Raw genomic sequence first — 17,967 nt, 5'->3', positions numbered from 1 at the left:
AGAAATGCAAATGAGTGCAATTTTCCGCTTTCTCTAGTACACTTCTGTTGAAAGTATTTGTTTGTTTCCGTCTAGCTTGTATCTCAATCCTTTCAAACACTTTGTCTATCCTTCACTCTATCTCTTTCTATGCTCTCATCTGTTTCGTCTATACGAGTGAGCCTTTTTAGTAAGAACTTACAATCTCTCTAGTGCCTTATAATACACTTTTCTTTCCTTGCGTCTCCGTGACCGTGTAGCATAAGCAGTTGTGTTTCATTTTCCCTCCTTTAGATACCGCTGGTACATAGAGCTACCAGTTTCACTTAAAACTACTGAATTTGAGACGATTCGGCGATTTTCATACAGCATTGTGTGTTTATCTTTATCTCTTTTTAGCGGGGCCTTAATCTTTTCGAGGTAAGAAAATCATGATGTTTATGAAATGTTAATGAGATTTTTGATTCGGGATGGAAAAATAAGAACACAATACCAGACGAAAACATGGAATGGGAGTTGTTGTGAATTGTTAAGATAAATAGCATTGTTTTTCATGCTATTGCAATGGGAAAATGAAACGGGTAGGGGAGGTTTGCTGCCTTTCGATGCTGTAAAGTTGCCACCAATCAATCGAGTTGGATCAAGAAGTTTATCCCAACCATCATATTTTAGCGGCACTGTACCTTTTCGTTCTTTGTCTATTATCTATCTCGTTAGGCGAAGTGTCGAGTCCCTGGTGAAAGTGGTAACCGGGAATCGAAATTATTCCCCACGGTCTCTCGTTCGTTCTCTCCCTCTTTCAGCCTGTCGCATCTCTCTGCTGAAAGAGACGAACGACTCTAGAATGCTGGTAGCCAAATATTCAAATTCAGCAAAACCTTCATCTTTGAGGGAGGCGGCCCATTAACTAAACGCAGGTGTACTTCAACGACGAGCCGTTCGCTCATTCACTCTGGCGTCTAGTTTTCTGGCGTCGATGATCCGTCGGCCATGATTTGCACGTGCCGCGGCCACAGATTCACATTCAAATTTGCCGCTACGCAAAAGTTTCCCCCGGCTCCTGTGCCTCGGTAACGGTGGGTGCGTTACTTAGCGGGAGCGTCATGTTTTATTTATGAACGAAATTGATTTCTCGGAGCTTTTTATGTCTCTTCCGTTGGCGCGGAGGACTGTGGCATGTGGTGCTTTGCGCGGAGGAAAGAAGCCGGATGCTCAGGATGATTGACTGGCGGTAAGGGGTAGCAGCGTGGTATCAAATTTTCCCGAGACACTGGAATGTCTTTGAAACGGGGAAAAGTTACGCTGTACGAATGTGCGCAACAATTTGAGTATCGTGGCTGTGCGTAGAATTGTTTGCAAGCCGAGGGTAAAAAGAAATCGGCTTTTACAAGAATTATAAACAGAATTACGGTGTTACTAGCTTCGTGATCATCGTCCCCTCCCGTGTGTATGGTGAACGATGCAGTACAGTTTTTATTTGCGCTTTTTGCCGACTACTCTCGCGACTCCGCAGCAAATTGGAAGGATGACATCGAGCGTAAATATCTGCCGTGTGCTCGCGTCATGGGCGATGGCCATCGCACACTTGACAAGCAACACGAGAAAACGTTTCCATATTAATTAGCATGAGAAATTGTTATTTCCTGTGTCAAATCAAACCGCGGAACGCTGAAGAACTGGCAGGACAGTTGTATTTACAACAGGAGAATTTTGCGAAGGGCTGGGGAAAAATTCCCTTTAGCTTTTGTACATATTTAAATGTTTTTTACAATGTATGTTTTCTAAGGATGACTGTAATTCAAAATAGCCTCTGTACAAATTGTCCTAATTATAAAAAAATAATATTATGTTATGAATATGAATATGAAAATATGAATAAAAAAGCATAAAAAAGAAATATACAAGTACAAGCCAAATAAAAAATAACACTACACTTTGTCGGTTGGGGAAATTAAAAGAATAGTTAGTCGTCCTTTTTTGCTCAACATCGCGCACACGGTCGGACGTTGTCTGACTGAACCCGTCACACAGCATGATGCTTCATTATTCTTCTCGCTGCAAACCTCAGTTGTGCCGCCGCCACCCTCCTCCCTTTGAGAAATGACAGTTATTCCGGGAAGAGCTTTCGCGCACCAAGCACGAGAAGAAAGGAGCCCAACTTTTGATTAATGAAACGTGTAATGATAGCGCGAGCACTCTCCAGGACTCGCTTCTGAGAAGTGGAAAGGTGTGTGTGCGTCATTTACACTATCTGACAGACCGCCGTCAGAGGAGTATTATCAGAGAATGTAGTGCGTGTCTGTGTGTCGTGCAATTGTGTGTGTGTAATAGTGTGTAACTTGATATTGGCGCGACTGCTTCAAGCGGATCGCTTACACGTGAAGAGTGCAACGCTGTTCATATTCAATGAGGTAGAAAATCATTACAAACCCATTGCCCGAAAAAGGATTGCTATCTATTTGTGAATAATTGAAGCTTTTATGCGATGCAGGATGGCACACATTTAGAAGGGTTTTCCTCCCCGAAAGTTCTAACTTCCTTAAACTTACGCATCTCACACACACACACGGCGTGGGACGTGGAGCCCTTTTCGGTTTCTTCCGTTTGAATTCATTTACCCGGCTTCCGGCTCGTGGGCGGAAATCCTCTTATAATAACAAAACAAATTAGCTTCTTACCTGGTTGCTTAACCGGGAGCTTAGTGTGGCGGGATGGCGGAAACAGTGAGCAAGGAATACCATAGGCAAGGAGAGGGATATGTGGTGTTGCGAAAGGTGGTGCTTAGATAGGATTCTGCCAGACGGACGGGATTTCAAGATTCTTATGCTGATTTTATCGTTCCCTGTTCATTGGGGGGTACCATTTTCTCAAGGGCCGTTGCTGAAGAATGAATAGAAATATGGTTTCGGGATTCGATTTTCCGAAATACGGAGGAAACGTTTGTGCGGTTTCCAATAGCAGTGTCTCTCTCGTTCCCGTGCCCTAATGGGACGGAATGTGGAGCGGAAAGAAATGATATGAGATAGAGGTATTGAAATAAAGGGTAAATATTGGTTCATATCTACTTAAATATTTCTCTAGCGTCATCCTGCTATGTTCATACCAGGTTAACAGTGAAGGGTGGCAAGGAGGACTTTGAACACACCAGGAAGCGTAGCTGAACGAGATTCAACATGTTGGTGGTTGGTTAGGGAAGACGAGGTGGTAGGACAATTCATTTTACATTATTTGTTCGAGTAAGCCTCCCATTGTGACGGTTGTACGTATGTGAAATTCTATTCATCCATACATTCCACTCCCTTCACTCCGGATTGTAGTAAATGTTTCTGCTTCACACAGTCGAATGATATGAAATGTACTTAAGAGAAAAGATAAGCGTGACAATTATGCACACATTTGTCAATAGTCATCAGCGACAGGGAAGCACGGATCGGTCATGTTTGTGTTTTAATAGGTGAAACATCAAACAAAAGCAGGAGCAAATGAGGAATCGATCATTTCAATAGACAATAAATCATCAATTTTATATAGATGATGAGGTGATGTGTAGCAACACAGCTTGCAATAATAATGGAAAAGGATTTAAGCAGATGCTCATTTATTTTAAACTCATTTTAAAGCATTAGATGTGAAAAATGCTGTTGAAGTTGATTTTACAACTATGAATCGTTATGATTGGGTTGGATATTTTCGATTGATATGCTTGAAAAGCACCAACAGGGAACAAGACGTGTGGTTTCTCATGGTTTTGTCATGATATACGGCATTGAAAAATAAAAAAAAAATACGAGAAAACATGTACTAGAACTCGGAATGTGTAATGTAGAGCAATAGTACATTTAAGCCTAACTATTGGGCCTTTTTATGTCTTTAGTACTTTATAATCTGATTGCAATAAGATCAGAGATCAGTTGATTCCTTTATTGCTGAACTAATAATATTCGCCAACAAATGTTCCTAGTAAGAAAACCCTTATCCTGCTTATCAACGACACCAACCATAAGACAGCAATGCACCAGAGGGACAACTGCAAACAGTATGAAATCAATCTATTCCCCTCATCGATCATCTTGCCAGCGAAAAATGAAGGGAGAGAAAATTGAAGAAAAAGAGCGAAGGATAGAGAGAGAGAGGGATGAATGAATGTTTCCAGCAACCGGACGGTGCAAAAATGAATCCTTCAACTAAGGGCGCAGTAGCACAGATGCTGACTGCCATCCTGTCTAGCGTATTTGTCCAGGATGGCGGAAGGAACATTTGGGAACAACGGGAGCCTCGTAACGCCTCAACGGATGGATATTCGTCAGAAATCGACAAATGTAAACCCCTTCCGTTTAGCACCATCCATTTTTGAATGTATACGTGTGTGTGTGATTGGTGCAGCTCAAGCAGAAAAGGCAATATCACAATTCAAACATTTGCACGATGGAAAACCGGCTTAAGAATGGTATTACCCCTATTTGCAATGCTGACGCGCTGGCAGGCTTCCGTGCAGTATGGTATGTGTGTGTGTCTGTGTGTGTACAGTCAACGGTGGGTTTTCCCGGGCATCCAAATCCGTTTGCCGAAGATTTGCCACGGTACTTATCTGCCGGTGGATGGTGGTTTCAGTGAGACTGGTTCACACAAGGCAGGGAAAATGGGATGCATTGTATAGAGGAAAGCGACGAACCCGACCCGGACTGGATCATTATACTACTGACTGCTTTATTGTCTTGTCCGTGGCAGTTACGAAACAGTAACGCTACTTTGTGAAACTAGTGGACTTCTAGTTTGCATCGTGTTAAAAATTATTGCAGTTCTGCAGTTGGTTAAGAGCATTTCCAACGTAGAATGAACGAACATCCGTTCCGCGTGTTGATATCGTCATGCGGGCACCAAAAGATGAAAGCACTCATCAGAACGCTGAAGGCCATTTTGGGGGTTACGGGGCTTGCTTTTTTCATTCTAAGACGCACCATATCTTCAAAGTTGACCTTTCCTAGTTGGAAGACAGGCACAATTGAAATCAATTGTTGTTAAAATTACCAAAAAGTGCCTGTGTGTGTTTCGCCCCTTTCTCTTTCTCTCTCACTGGGGAAAATGTCTTTGCCGACAGCGATAAAATGTTCCCATCATTCTTCGCATAAGTGACGGTTCGACAGAAGAAGAAAAAAAAGACAGGAAAACTTCAAACTGCATGCGAAAAAAAGTTATCGCGTGACAGTAAAATGCAAAAAAAAACACGGTAAAAGAAGAAACGTTTCGCACTTACTTTCAAACGTTGGATGCTCCCGTGGGAAAAGCCTAGCTCCGAAAACGACCTATTGAGCTGGGACGAGGAGCCGTTCTTTATGTATATTTTATAGCCATTTTCCCGCAACGGAAGCCTTGTTTTGCTCAGTTTTTATTTAACTTTTTGCGGGACGTGTCATCTATGACGAATAAAATGGTTTTCAAACAACACACCCCCAATTGGCGTTTTCACTTGCGTATCGCCCATTGTTCTATCACACTTTCTGGTGAATGTAAATGCCGTGCGTGGGTGAGCACAATGCCTTTTTATTGCGCCTCCCGTATGCTTTCGTGCATATTTCCTGTCTACGTGTGGAGTGTTGGTGTGCATGTATGTGTATGGTTTTCCTCTGCCTCTGGTGCGCATTTCAAGGCAATTTCCTTCCGCCGCGACAGAACAGACGGAATAACTCTGTGTGCTTTGCCAGCGTCCACAGAACATGCCAAGCAGCAAAATACGGCGAAACACATTCCCGGGCGCCCAAGATTTTCTCCCGATGATGTTTAGCTTACCTCAAATCAAACAAATTCCCGACTCGGCCTGTTACGCCAGGATCTGTTTCAGCCAGTCAGCTAATGCTTAGCTTTCTTTGACTTGCCGGCTTGCCGGCATCGGTGATATAAAGCAAACGGAAAACGTGGAAAAGCTTTTACACTTGACGAAAAGCCGCCATCCTCACTAGAACGATGGGTTTCATAGAACGGGGTTTGAAGGAGAGTTGCCTACCTGTGGCTGTGATTGCTGATGTTTTCTTGTCTTATTATAGCGCGTTATCCTTTCGGGCCTAACTTTCTTCCCCGAACAACCGAACGGACGGCGGGGCTCGTGCCGCGCCTGCTCGTGTTTATGTTTCCATACACAGTACAATGGAGTGGTGTGAAGAGCAAGGGCAGGTGGAATGCAAAACAATTCGCGATTGTGTGTGATAACAAGGGAAATGAATTTGAATGGCGCTTTTCAGACGCGGATGCCGATGCCGGCCACCGCCACGTCCGTCCCGTCTCTCGAATCCTGTGCCCCGGTTTGGGAGGGGGAATGACGATACATTTGCGATGTGTTTTGTGATAAAAGGTGGAAGGTTTGCGTTTCGCGTGCTTACCTCGGGCTTCATTTGCTGCCGAGAACACCAAAGCTGGATGAAGCGATGGGTGGGGTAGGACCATTTTGGTGGAATAGCAAGTCTTAGTGGTGAAATTGTTTAACTGCTTCACAATGGGAAGCGGAACAAATGGGCCGACATGGATTAGCTTTCTAAAGCGCGAGGGAAATAATGATGCGTACTGCGAGAAGTAATTGTGTTATATTTTTATTGCAGGCAGAAAGTGGTAAGCACAAACGCAATGAAAAAGACCAGCATCGGTTTGCGAAATTTGTTTTGTGTGAATTAAATGTTTTGGTATAAAATTCTCACACGATTGCAATATGATTTTCGAAAGGGATGAGTTATGTTCGATGTTTATACTGAAGCAGAAGTAGTTTACTCGAACGATTCGAACAACAAAACCCTTCATGGGTTCAAGCTCCTTATGGACTGTGTAGAATGAAGTAGAAGATGAAGTATTTTACACAGAAGTAAAGACAAATTAAATACTCTCTAATATTTCTTTTGCATTCTAAAAATCTAAACTGTTCAAACCACATAATCTATTTTGCACAATCGTGGTTTTTGAACAATATTGTCTGAATTCAACTATTAATTAAGCATAATTGATAGAAAATATACAAGACAATTCTCTGACGCAGGATGAAACTCATGTTTTCTGGACTAAAACTTAAAACCTTTTCTCAGTGGTTATGATTTAATGATTTTAATTACAATATTATTGTGCGCATCAACAACACATTATTCTTGTCACAGATGTCTTTACATCCACTACTAGTCACGGCACATCAAACATTGGTTGGATAAGGTATGGGAGTGTGACAGTGTCGGTGTGACAGTGTCGCACCGAAATATTAATGATAGCTAAAGCCCCAAACACAGCAATTCGCTGATGTGTGGTGTCAATCGTCAAACAGAACTCCGATGTCAATTTTCATGCACTGAAAATATTCGCAACCGCCTCGTATCCCCACCTGGTGCGGGATAAAGTTTACTCTTCATCCTACATCACACATCCTAAATTCTGCAGCACACCCCAAAAGCGTACAGTAAAGCAGCAGGGAAAGAGCACGGTCCAGCGCGAGGATTTAATGTGTCACTGTGAATTTGTTTGTCCAAATCCTTCTAAAGCCGCTCTCCGGTCGCCTGTCAGCACGGTATCGCGGACTAACGACGGGATCCGGTTCGGCGGATTTCTGTCCCGTTTGTCCCTGCTGCGAATGTGTGTTTGTTCTGTTTTTTTATTCGTTCCCTTGTATCTCGCTGTGACCCAACCATGGCCAGCATGTACGTTTTTCAGCCCGTTCCATCTCATCGTTTACGCAAGAGTGGGTCTACGCTGGGCGAAATGTTCTCACCGTTTCGCTTGTTTCCAGCTCGGTAAATGCTTTTTAGTCATGTTTTGTGTAGTACCTCGTAACCAGCGATGTAAGTAATAAAAAAACTGGAAGTTTGAAGGATTATGCTACGCTAGATTGTAGAAGATATAAAAATGGGTGCGCCCAGTAAATGCAAAGAATGGAAGAAATTATTGTACGCAAAAAATGCACCGGCTCACGTGATAAAAAGATAAAAAGAAACCGCGTCTGGTCCACTGGCACAGAGCACTGTAACGCTTCGGTAAAAACAAAACCCTGGACATAACCGTAACCTTGCATTGTTCCATGCGACATACATCGTTCTGGCAACTGCCAGCGCTGCCGAACGTGATCAGTGAAATGAACCTTTAGTCGTTCCTCCCTTTCGTTTGGGGAAGCTTAAGCACTAGATCAAAAGAAAATAAAAATGCTATAAAAATTATGCAAAACAAACTTAACGAAACAGAAATGTGTTCGTCTTGGGCGGACGAGATGGTGTTAACTGATACAAAAAAGCAAACTGCATTACCACCACCCAAGGATGAATCCTTCCACGCTCTTTAGGACGGTAATGCTAATGGTAATGAACAAGTGAATCACTAATTCGCTACCCTTCGGGACTCTTCGTTCCTTACACCGGGAGTGGAGACTGTGACAAAAACACGGTGGAATACGTGTTGCAAAACGGAGCGAGAACAGCAAGGATAAATATGTTAATCGTTTGACATACACTCACACGCACACACTCATACATTTGAAGCGTGTGACAACTGACCTGTGACCTATAGGGACCTGCTGCTATACGTCCCGCGAGATCCCGTTTATCCCTTTTGATATGCCGTTCAGAGATCAGTCGGATAAAGGTCTAACGAAAGGAGGAGATGCGGTGTGAATGACGGAGCAGTACAGCAGCCCTGTTGTAATAGCCACCTGCAAGAACGTCCAGCGCCAAATGGTCTCGATGATGATGGAGCGCGATGATGGACGCCCCGACGGCTGGACAGAGTGGTCGTCTAAATACCATTTTTTGTGCACAGAAAGGGAGGAATAGAATGGAAAAAAAGATAGCAAAAGGAATGAAACAAAATACCTCCATCCCCGATCGGCTCCACAATTCCACAGGACGTAAGTTTCCTAGCCTTGGCGGATGTGAGTACCTCCCATGCATCACTCGCATAGAGTGAAAAAAAAAAGAAAGTCACGGAAAATGGTGTCTTCCTGTGCGCGCATCGTGAAGCGGATTTCCACCCTTTCCTGGAAATTTGCAAAACCAATAGGAAAGGGAGCAAAACTGATGCTGCTGCTGGTGTGTGTAGCCATTGGGCAGAAAGTGATGGGTGAAAATTGTGCTGTAACGAGTCCACCTTGGCGGGAGACAGCGATATGCTGTGATATGGCGAATGATTTCGGTGTTTTCTTTGTTTCCGTCACCTCGATTATTCATATGAAAATCGTCCTTCCATTCCTGCGAGGAACGGTGGTGGGGGAGAATGTGCTGTTTCCGTTCGCTCGCCCATTACGGAATTGTTGCCCATGCTGCAGTACAGGGATCCCGTTAAATAGCACCAGCACTAGCAAAGCCAAGAATCGACTACACCTTTCTAAAAGCAAACGATCCTAGGCTCTTGGGTTCTGGGTTGATCTGCGCTGGACATGTGTGTGTGTGTGTTTTATAAGCGGTTCTTAGAAAAAGGGCACATGTTCCATAGGTTTGGGCTGAAAATCTGCCTTGGGAAACGGCTAAATGGCTAATGGAAAATGCATAACTGCCATCCTGTTTCTTTTTTTTTTCTTCTTTCGACGCCACCCATGCGGATCTGTAAGGGGGCTTAGCGTACACAGTGTTGCGCTTTATGGCGCCAGTGCGGAGGCAAGCAGAGAGGTACCTGCCCAGTGCCTAAGTGCCTCAGATAGGATATAAGATGCGTATCCATTTTGCGAGTGTGCCCTTTTGGACGTAGAGCCATTTTTACCTGGCTACCTAATCCATCGCTCGTGTGTGTGTGTGAGAGAGAGAGAGAAGGGAGGGAAAATCAGAGCTTTCCTAAAGCTGTGTGGAACGGGGAGTCAAAGCAAGCATGCAGAGCCGCGATGCCTTTCGTGTACCCATCAACACAATGAGATCAGCTGAAAGGGTGTTGAGTTTTTTTTATTTGGACTAGAACGTTGTTGCTGTTTTGATGTAGGAATAAGGGTAGTCAGCATATAAAGGGTTGCGGTTTGATTTATTGTTAAGCGCGTGTATCGTTGATAGATGGATGATGAGCGAAACGAAAGTAGCTTTTACGGCTTTTCAATGCTCTAATATTGCATGGAAATGGAAATTTTCAGAGGCGTAGGAAATGTGTAGGTGTGTGTCCAGTTCGCGGTGAATGCATCCAATGGGACCCATATTAGTTCCTGAGAATGAATTGATGTTTCAATTTCATACGTTTGTTTTGTTTTTTTTTTTGGAAAAGGTGCGTAATTTAATATTAATTATGAGCTTCATGTTTTGATAAATATGATTATTTTCACTTCAAAGTCTGATAAATTATCCAGAATAAGGTATACAAGAAAAGTATAGCAATTTTCAAGAGTTTATTTTAATGTTTCTTCTATTTATTTCTGATTGTCCTTGTGTTATCCCATCAGTTTGATTTTATCATCAATGAAAGTGTATATAAATACAGGTCTACAGGAAAAAGTATGGTTTCATATTTTTCTATTTCGTTTTTTATATGTGTGTATTATATAGATGTTCTTAATTTTGCTAAAAATTTTAACGTTTTATAACAACAAAAAACATATTTTTATCACATTTTATCGTATTTTGATTATCGCCACCTGATCTACGATTAACAGTTTCGTGTTTGATTCATGTTAATTAAAATACCTCGATTGCACTTCTTTATTGCAAGAAAATACACAACTTTTATGTTTTAATTAATCGAAGCTGCATTGAAATGATCAAATTTAAAGACCAAAGTTAACCCGTCGGTTTTGGAGCGCGCTGTTGCTACATTTCATTTGTTTGCCATCAAACTACACTGTTTTGGGTTAAATTTGTAAATGACACTACCATATTTAAGCACAGGTTTCGTCCTTAATGCTGCTCAAAAATGCGTTTTTAATAGTCAACTTTATTATATTTATGTAATAATGTTTTAATCTAACGTATATTTCCACCCGAGCCACAGTTAGGCACTCGTCTCCATTGTCGTCGTACAAATCACCGGGCGCCCGCAATAGAATCCCGAGTAGCGTCAGCACGTCAAAGGTAGAAGGAGAAGTGTACTGTGGGAAACTATGTGTAAACCTTCCACTTGCTGCATCACTGATGGTTGTATACACGATTCGTTGCTCGAGTCGCATCCTGGAGAAATCCTGCCATAAAAGGGGAAGATTTCGTATCACAGAAAGCAACAAGCTACGGTTCGTTCGCTTGTTGCTGCGTTCGGACTTGCTTGTTGCTGCGTTCCGATTCGCTTGTTGCTTCAAGCTCGATGCTTTTGCACGGAAAAGCTCACCCTGTTGCTGGCTAGCCGCATCAACCTGTTGTTGTGCAACTTGTCACATCGAACGGCGAGCTTTTTTCATGTGGAAAGCGTTAAATTTTTCCCCTCCAAACGGGAAAAGCTTTCACACGCTACCCACTCAATGACGGCCGGACTGATAAGCAACATTTCCCCGCTCCCCCTCCCGGTAGAAATTGACGAAGGGGCTTGTAAATGATGACGATGATGGAGCGAGCTAGCTGTCCTTTTTCACGAACAGCAGAGCCACGAGCGATGGTCGTTTATCTATCCGAGGAATGTAGAATGTGGTCGTGAATTTTCCTGGCGCTCGTGTCGGATTCGTAGGTTTCGTTTAGTTCGCGCGTTGTTCGGTGCGGAGTGCTGCGAACGACGTTGCTGGATATTACATGAGCGGACGTTCGGCTTTCACGAAGGCACACAGGTGTATGCTCTACAAGTGTTTGTAACTGTATTGTATTCGTGTGTTGTTTTTTCGCAATGAATTTTGTAAATTTTCACCTGGATAGCAAGGCGCCCATGTTTTTTCCGAAATAGTGTAAGGTGAGTGTCGATGCGGGCATGGGTTACCTGCTGAAGAATCATCACGACGGTTCTGCGGAGAGCTCAAGTATTATGAAATCGTTTATTCTAGTTCTTATTTAATAGGCTAAAGTAGAATAATATTTAAAACATCATACGTAATTTCTTATTTTTATTAAAATATGTTTTTTTTGGAGATTACTTTCAACATCTCAACATCTTCAACATCAACATCTTAGATTCACAAAAGCCAATCAATTATATTCCCTGGAAAACAATTAAATTCCAGAATGATTCTACATAACTTGTGATACACTTTTGTATGTAAATTTTGTAATGTAATGTAATTGTAATTGCAATGTATCAGCATTAATCAGCTTGAAGCCCTTGAAGAATGAGTACATCACGATAGAAAAATGAATAAAGCCCGAAATAATATCAAACCTATCTAGATAAAAAAAATAGCAGAATGAATAGGGGAAATGACTCGCATCATTAAGTTAGCAACTATAAAAAATATTTTTGTTCAAAAATTGCTCAAACAAGTTAGTTGACTTACAACGTACCGTGAAAACAAAACAATCCAACCTACCAGATCATTCGCGATCGACGGAAGCTCGAAGCATCTCGATACAATTATCTATTTGTTTCCGGTCGATCTTTTGCATCGTTCGTGGCGGTCACTTATTTCACTCATTATGCCTGGCGGAGCTTGATCGGTTTTACGTTGATGTTACTCTTTCGGTCTACTCTATCTGCAATAGCACAGGTTTTCCCTCAGGTGAGTTCCCTTTCGATGCCGGGATAACTCTTGTTCCGTGCTTTTTTATCGTAAGCACGTTGATGTACCTTTGCGCAATCTGTCTTGTTCCCTCGCATACACTCGCACACAAATAGGCCCTGTCGTTTTCTCTGTCTCGCTCTCCGCTACCACGATGGACGTTCCTTCTGCTCGGGTACATAACATGTATTATTGATGCACAGGAAAAGCGCACACCCGAGCCGCTATCCCCCGCCAACTGATCCCTCAAAAACCACCCCAAAAAGAGAGCGAGAGCGATTCACCCTCTTCTGCCCTGTGCGAAGAACCATCATTTGTGCTCGCTCATCCGAAGAGTTCTCGTTCTGAAGGAATTTTCTTGCCAAGAAGGCCAGCACCGATTCGGCGCACTGTGTTCCGTACCCACCGCCGAGCGTTCTCGCCCATCCGGTCCGGGGTGTGTAAGGCTTTTTCCTACACCCTCCCCGGGCGCCCCGGTGAGGATGATGCCGCCGTGGAAGCTGAATCACGTTCGAGAAAACGAATTGAGATGTGTTCTTATTGCTGCAGCGTCGTCTTGCTCGCGCACGCTCGCGCGCGCCCCCGTTGGATGGACGTATGGGCCAGTTCTCCCATGCCTGTTTCCGGGTGTCCCAGCACACCCTCCCACGGACCCCGGTGCGCTGTAAACACCCTATCTCCGGCATAGTAATTGAGTGTTGCGTGTATGCGTCGGTTCGTTGGTTTTGTCTCGCTTTGGCGTGAGCAAAACGCGCCACTCCGGCCAGGATGGGGAACAAAGAGCAACAGCTTCACCCAGCGTGGTGGTGGCGACTATCTCCAACAGCAGAGGAGCATCATCATCATCATCACTGCCATCATCATCATCATCATCACTACCATCATCGTCATGAAGATCATCAGCGCGCATTACCTTGACGGTGGTGGAGAAGGAGTGAGCGAAAGAGCGCACACACACCGGGTTTGTCGGTTCGGGGATTGCAGACTCTCGCTCGGGACGCGCACTCCACGCTGTGTGTGTTTTCCTTCGGCGCGTGTTCGGTCGTGCGCCCCCTAGCACCCTGCCCCCGCGCCCCGTACATGTAGTCGGCCGACGATGACGGCCACGACGACGACGACGACGACGACGACGGCCGGTGGTTTTGTGCTGAGCATTCGGTTCGGGTCCGGGTTCCGCCGTGTTCGGTCGGGCTTCGCGCTCCCAGTACATATCTTTTATGTATTTATGTTGGTTGCGTTTGCACCGTTTTGTTATTACCTTCGAAAAACCAGTCGATTTTGTTTCAGTCTTCATACAGTCTTCGCTTTAACCCGTTCCAATCTATCCGCCGCTCTCACAGTTATCAGTATACAACAACAATAATAACAACAACAACAACAACAGCAACAACTACAATAACAACTTAATATTAATAACTTTACAAAAGTTTGTAGCGTTATAATCACTCGCGTAAACTGTGTTGTAACCCGCGGCCAGCAATCAGCAGTGTACTTGAACGTTCTCGGGCAGGTTGACAACGCTTTTTTTTGTAAAAAAAAACACACATAAAACACAAGAATGTTTTAGAGCCTTTTTTGGTCCGACCAAGAAGCACGCAGACAGTCACAACTGCGGGCCTACGCCAGTCTAGAGGCGATCGTAATATCAACAAGTCAGACGACATTTTAATACATTTAACTTTTCATGAACGATCGTGACATTTTTGTTACGAATTTATCTAAAGGAGATACGAACGTGAAGGATCATATGTGTGTGTGTGGCTAGCTGCAACAGTGTTGTTGCCTTTGATTGCTGTTAAAAGTTTGGAGCGATCGAATTATGAATTCCTTCAGACAGGTTGCCTCCTTCATAGAAGATCACATTCCAGCCACACTGTGGTGTGTGCGTGCGGGTGGGTGAAAAAACTTTGAAAGCAATGAACGATCGTTCAAGAACTACGATTGCTGGCTGCTGTGTATTTGTGTTGTTGTTTGTTTAGTTTTGCTTCAAAGACAAAAGTTTTTCTGTTTTTCGATCATTCGCGATCGTATGAAGCAACTTTTGTTTCCTTCAGCTCTTCCCTCGGTCTACTTCCCTCTGACTAACTATCTTTATCTTTCTCTCTTCTTCTCCTTCTTCTTCTTTTTCCGCTTCGGTGTTCCGCGTGCGCGTTTCCAGCATTCTTTCAAGTGGGTTGAGTGCGTACAGTTTTTCTTCCGTGCGTCGTGTGTGAAGGTGTGTGCATGGGCCTAAAGTGTCGTGCGCGTCCCTAAGTGCATCCGTGTCTACCACGCGCTCGTTTATCTTTGTGTGTGTGTGTCTGTTGTTTTCCCTCCCTCGTGTGCCAAATCATCTGCCTGCCCAAGTCGAAGGAGAGTGTAGCGTGCACTCTACAGTACGGGGAGAGTTTTCCGTTGTTTCGGTTTTCACGTCGCTTCCCATTTTCCGTAAGTTACAAGTGCCCTCTCAACTACGCACCATTTTTTTTTGTCTCGTGCGTGCGTGCGTGCGTGTGTGTGTGCTGCAAAGCAAATTACCGCAAAAGACACCGGACAGTCTCGCCGTTTGCGCCGCGTTGAGCGATTGACGAGTGTGAGTGTGTGTGAGGCGCAGTGTGTGCACGGCGTTGGTAGTGGTACGGCTCTAGCATACTCAGCATACGGGAAGGGGCCAGGAAAACGCTGCTCCGTGGGGAAGAGTCAACGCGCCGAAACGCGTCGTAGGGCAGCGGCACAAACCCTTCAACGTGTGTACGACGACGCCCTTGCGCGGTGTGTCCATTTTCACCACTACGCTTCCCCCTACCCAACGCTTTCCACTACTGTCCCAATCCTTCATCCTCCAGTCCCAAGCAAAGCCACCCAGACACGCTTACCTTGGTCCCGTCACCCACCTTGGTCCAGCAAACCAGCAAACAAAACAAACCAAAAAAATTATACAAAAACTCGCGCGCGCCACGTACACGCGCGCGCGGCAGTGGTTGTTGTGGTTGTGGGGTGAATTACACATTGGCAATACGCACAAGGGCAAAGGGTATAAAAATTCCCTGTGCAAAAACAGTTCGTATGACCGCCCTCTCTCCCCTGTCACAGGTTGAATGAGATTTTAGCCTGCAAAATCCGCACCGCTGCCGCTACTACCGATCGCGCCCGATAAATCATTTTGCCAAAGCAGCATCTAGTGGTGTACCACAAAAGGGGTCGCAAAGGATCGTTTTAAGCTCGGGAAAGAATTTTGATTGCGCAAGAAAACCAAAAAGAATAAATCCTCTTTGCCCATACCCGCGTTTGAGCGAATGATTCTTTCCGGCGATCGCTGATTGATCGCTCGTTTCTTTCGGACTTTGGCTACTAGCAGGGCGCGCGTTCGGTGTGCAATTTACACACACACACACACGTCAGGGAACCAGCACACATTCAGCAAGGCAAGGCAGAAGTAACAGAAAAGATAGAAAAGAGCCGTGGTGATATTTTCAACTGCAAATAATTCTCGCATTCTTTCCCTTAGCACACACACACCATTCATAGTGTGAGTGTGTGTCGATAGTGATTTTTTTCCTCATCTTCTCTGTTGTTGTTGATAGGAGAAACCAAAGGGGGGTTGAAGAGGGGTAGAAGCGCGTGAACGAAACGGGTTTGAAGTTGAAAAAATACGGCTATCGAATAGAACTCTCTAATGAGCAGCAGCAGCAGCACGCTGAGTCTCGAAGCAGCTAACCAAAGCAACTAGCAAAAGGGAAAAGAAGGAAAAAGAGGGTAAAGAAACATATCAAGGAAAAGCGATCAAGGAGGGGGAAACTAAGCTGAGAAAACAGCCAAAAGCTTCAAACACAGAACGGGACGAACTGGCGTGGTTGTGGTACCGAGATTCTTAGCTTTTTAATGTGATGAGCTGCTGCTGAATGGTTACTTTTTTGTATACGTATTGAGGAAGTGTGTATGCATGCGTGTATGTGTGATAGCGTGTGGCTGTGTGTGAGAGAAAGAGCAACAAACCAAAAAAATAAAACCAGAAAGGGTGTGCAAGGTGCAAACGCGAAACGTGCGAAGGGTGAGATCGTAGCAACTAAACCAGAACTGATCCAGTGCGCGCTCGTTGCGTGTGTGTTGCTGTCTCTCTAGCGTTCTGACTCGTCTGCCCATTTTCTCTCCCGGCGACGGAAGAAGCGTGATCTTCAGGGCTGGTGAGGGGTCGAAAGCATAGTCAGAGTCAAAATAAAAATTAAAGAAAATAAAAAAGCGGAAGCGAGCAAACCTAGGGTCAGTTGTGTGTGCGAAGGTACCGCGGGCAAAGAAGTGTGTAAAGTGAGAGGGATCGGATAAAGCAGCGGGAAAACCACGAAAGGTTGAAAGACAGGCCGCTTGAAAAAGGTTGGCTCAGGTTGCGTGTTTTTCGTTCAGTCAGACAACGGTCATCCTCCTTCGTGCTCTCTCTCTCGTTCTCTGTCTCGGTATTTGCTTCGCCGGCAAAGGGAGCGAAGATAGAGCAACATCTCTCCGCGCAAGAACCTGTGTGGAGAGTGTGAAGAAGAACGCTTAAAGGCACGCTGACGCGGCATCAACAATACGCGCGGTTGCGACTCGCAGCGATCGAAGATCGTCGACCGTTGCCGAGCGTAACGTAGCAAAACCGGTTCCAGACATAATCAAAAATAATTACCAACCAATACCAAACCAGCTCTCGAGCACACAGCTCCTTCGCCCGGTCTCTCTTGGTGGCGTTCTTAAAGCAGGCGAGCAACAACCCTCTTCCCAGTTCTTTTTTTATTTGAGGGCGTTTGTTGTGCGTGCTTCAATCCCGTCTTGGAATCGCTTTTTCGATTGTCTGCGTGTGTGTGTGTATATGTGCTATTGCATACACACCACACGCATACATTCCGGAGGTGGTGATCATCAGTGGTCGCGTCGATTTTGGTACGCGCGCCTACCAGCTACAGATCCATCCGCGGGAAGCGAAGGTGAACGGCGGGCGCACCACCGCACAACGGTGAGTTTGAACTCTTGCGCGGAAGTTGAAGATCGTCAGAAGACATCCCGCATCCACCGCAGACGGGTTCAGTTTACGGGCAAACGCTGCGTTTGAAGTGTGTGTGTTTCTTACGCCCTCTTTCGCCTGTGTAGTGCTGTTTGGTTTTCTTTGGAAGGAATTTCGATTCCTGCGCTGTCGCGTTTTAAGTGCATTTTTTGTGAAATCTTTATCCTTGGGGGTGCATTTTCAAGCAGTAAAAAAATTAAATAACCAAAACGAGCCAACAGATACACCTTTTTGAAAGGTGAGTGTGTGTGTGTGCGCGTATAAGCTAGTGTGAGTGTGTATGTGCGAGAGCGTGTTTTGTATGACGTGTACATGTATGTGTGTGGGTGAGTGTGCAGGAACGAAATTGATCAGTTAGAAAGGGCAGAACGAAGCGCAAGGGGTGTGTGTGTGTATTCGTGTAGGACGACGTCACCCATCG

At 44.6% G+C, this 17,967-nt stretch overlaps 1 protein-coding gene across 17 annotated transcripts in view; it reads left to right on the top strand.

Annotated features, from left to right (window-relative positions):
* Nucleotides 1–17,967, top strand: part of LOC120895453 (polypyrimidine tract-binding protein 1) — a 272,802-nt gene that overhangs the window by 129,085 nt on the left and 125,750 nt on the right. For 10 of the 17 annotated variants that reach the window (XM_040298832.1, XM_040298831.1, XM_040298828.1 and 7 more), the window contains one exon: nt 379–399. The exons of 1 other annotated variant lie outside the window; for it this stretch is intronic. In XM_040298832.1, the coding sequence (XP_040154766.1) occupies nt 379–399 (21 nt within the window). 6 more of the 17 variants (XM_040298840.1, XM_040298837.1, XM_040298839.1 and 3 more) reach the window with 5 other exon arrangements.

This window comes from Anopheles arabiensis, chromosome 2 (assembly GCF_016920715.1).
Source record: "Anopheles arabiensis isolate DONGOLA chromosome 2, AaraD3, whole genome shotgun sequence".
NCBI classification, from domain to species: domain Eukaryota; kingdom Metazoa; phylum Arthropoda; class Insecta; order Diptera; family Culicidae; genus Anopheles; species Anopheles arabiensis.
This window is presented reverse-complemented; position numbering and strand designations above follow the sequence as displayed.